The 1,660-nt window shown below is 39.3% G+C and overlaps 1 protein-coding gene across 3 annotated transcripts in view; it reads left to right on the plus strand.

Moving 5' to 3' along the window:
- Nucleotides 1-1,660, plus strand: part of LOC107697503 (uncharacterized) — a 38,037-nt gene that overhangs the window by 34,456 nt on the left and 1,921 nt on the right. For all 3 annotated transcript variants that reach the window (XM_016498307.1, XM_016498308.1, XM_016498309.1), the window contains one exon: nucleotides 407-540. In XM_016498307.1, coding sequence (XP_016353793.1) covers nucleotides 407-540 — 134 coding nt within the window. The remainder of the gene's footprint in view (nucleotides 1-406; nucleotides 541-1,660) is intronic.

Consider the following 1,660-nt stretch of genomic DNA (forward strand, 5'->3'; position numbering starts at 1 on the left):
TTCTTATCACGGGGAGAATTTTTACCGGTATATCGCAAAGATATCGCCAATCCCTTTCAGGGATAAAAATAAGTTCTAAATACACAAGCAGCGGATTACTATCAGCGAACATGAATGTGTAAATATTGCTGCACGCTTTTTCTCTCAACAACAAAATGCATGCACAACAAAATGTGACTGAAAATGTGGCGCACAAAAGCGGTCATAAGTAGCACATGTATATTTGTAGCAATAGCCAACAATACATTACGCAATAAATGCCAGAAATGATCGTGATTATATTTTTAAGCCCATATTGCCCATCCCTAGCCCTGAATGAAGAATGCACATGTACTTGGCTGTGAGTCTGTGTGTTTGTGTGGCACAGGACTTTTATTGAGATTGACCGTCTGATATGGTCACACAGGGCACCGGAGATCCTCTTCAGGCCGGAGCTGATCGGGCGAGATCATTATGGGATGCACGAGAGCGTCTTCAGATCCGTCCTGCAGTCAGATATCGACCTGCGGCGCAGTTTTGTGGGAAACGTCCTGCTGTCAGGTGAGGTTGATCCTCAATTTCATTTTGCCCGCATCGAGTAATCGGCTAAGTACTGGAAGTGGCACATTTCGCAGATGAGAATCCATGCAATGCATTATTAGACCGTTTTCCAAGGCTGCATGATATTAAACCCATTTAAAAATCATAAAGCATAATGCTATTAATTGAATCGTAGCGTTTATGAATTCACAAATGTATGTGATGCAGGTTTACGATACATGCGCTTTATTTACATGTGTGTAGGTTACCATATGTGCGTGTCAGGCTCCGTTCACAGTAAATAAATGCTGCTCCGCACAAACTGTTATCATTTACATGTGTGGAGCGTCTCAAACTCCATCTCTGCCTGTTGTGAGTTTGGGTTTATTATAACATTCATCTGGGAAGGCAATGTGAACCATTTCATCAGATTTGTAAGGGAAATCATTTACAAACCTACGCAAACACAAGAGAATACATCAATATCTTTTATCAATATGCTAACTGTTCATCATGATTTCAAAATAAGTTTAAACCCTCAGTCTCATGAGTTTACATGTTTTGATGCTACAGCCGCTGTGATTTCTTGAATATGTGGACATGTCCGCTAATATTTGGCCATTTCTTTACGACATTTGAATTAAATGAGGTTTAGTCAATATTAAACAAGGATTAGATTGCGCAGTAAAGTGTAACACAATCGTCTGGCCTTTGCCCCCTCTGCAGGCAATTGTTATCATGTGTAATGAGGGAAATCATTTACAAACCTACGCAAACACGAGAATACATCAATATCTTTTATCAATATGCTAACTGTTCATCGTGTTTTCAAAATAAGTTTAAACCCTCAGTCTCATGAGTTTACATGTTTTGATGCTACAGCCGCTGTGATTTCTTGAATATGTGGACATGTCCGCTAATATTTGGCCATTTCTTTATGACATTTGAATTAAATGAGGTTTAGTCAATATTAAACAAGGATTAGATTGCGCAGTAAAGTGTAACACAATCGTCTGGCCTTTGCCCCCTCTGCAGGCAATTGTTATCATGTGTAATGTACATTAGCTCTATTTTGTTCAATAAAATCATTTGTGACCCTGGAGCACAAAAGCAGTCTTAAGTCGCTGTGGTATATTTGTAG

This window comes from Sinocyclocheilus anshuiensis, unplaced genomic scaffold (genome assembly GCF_001515605.1).
Source record: "Sinocyclocheilus anshuiensis isolate Anshui unplaced genomic scaffold, SAMN03320099.WGS_v1.1 scaffold1452, whole genome shotgun sequence".
NCBI classification, from domain to species: Eukaryota; Metazoa; Chordata; class Actinopteri; order Cypriniformes; family Cyprinidae; genus Sinocyclocheilus; species Sinocyclocheilus anshuiensis.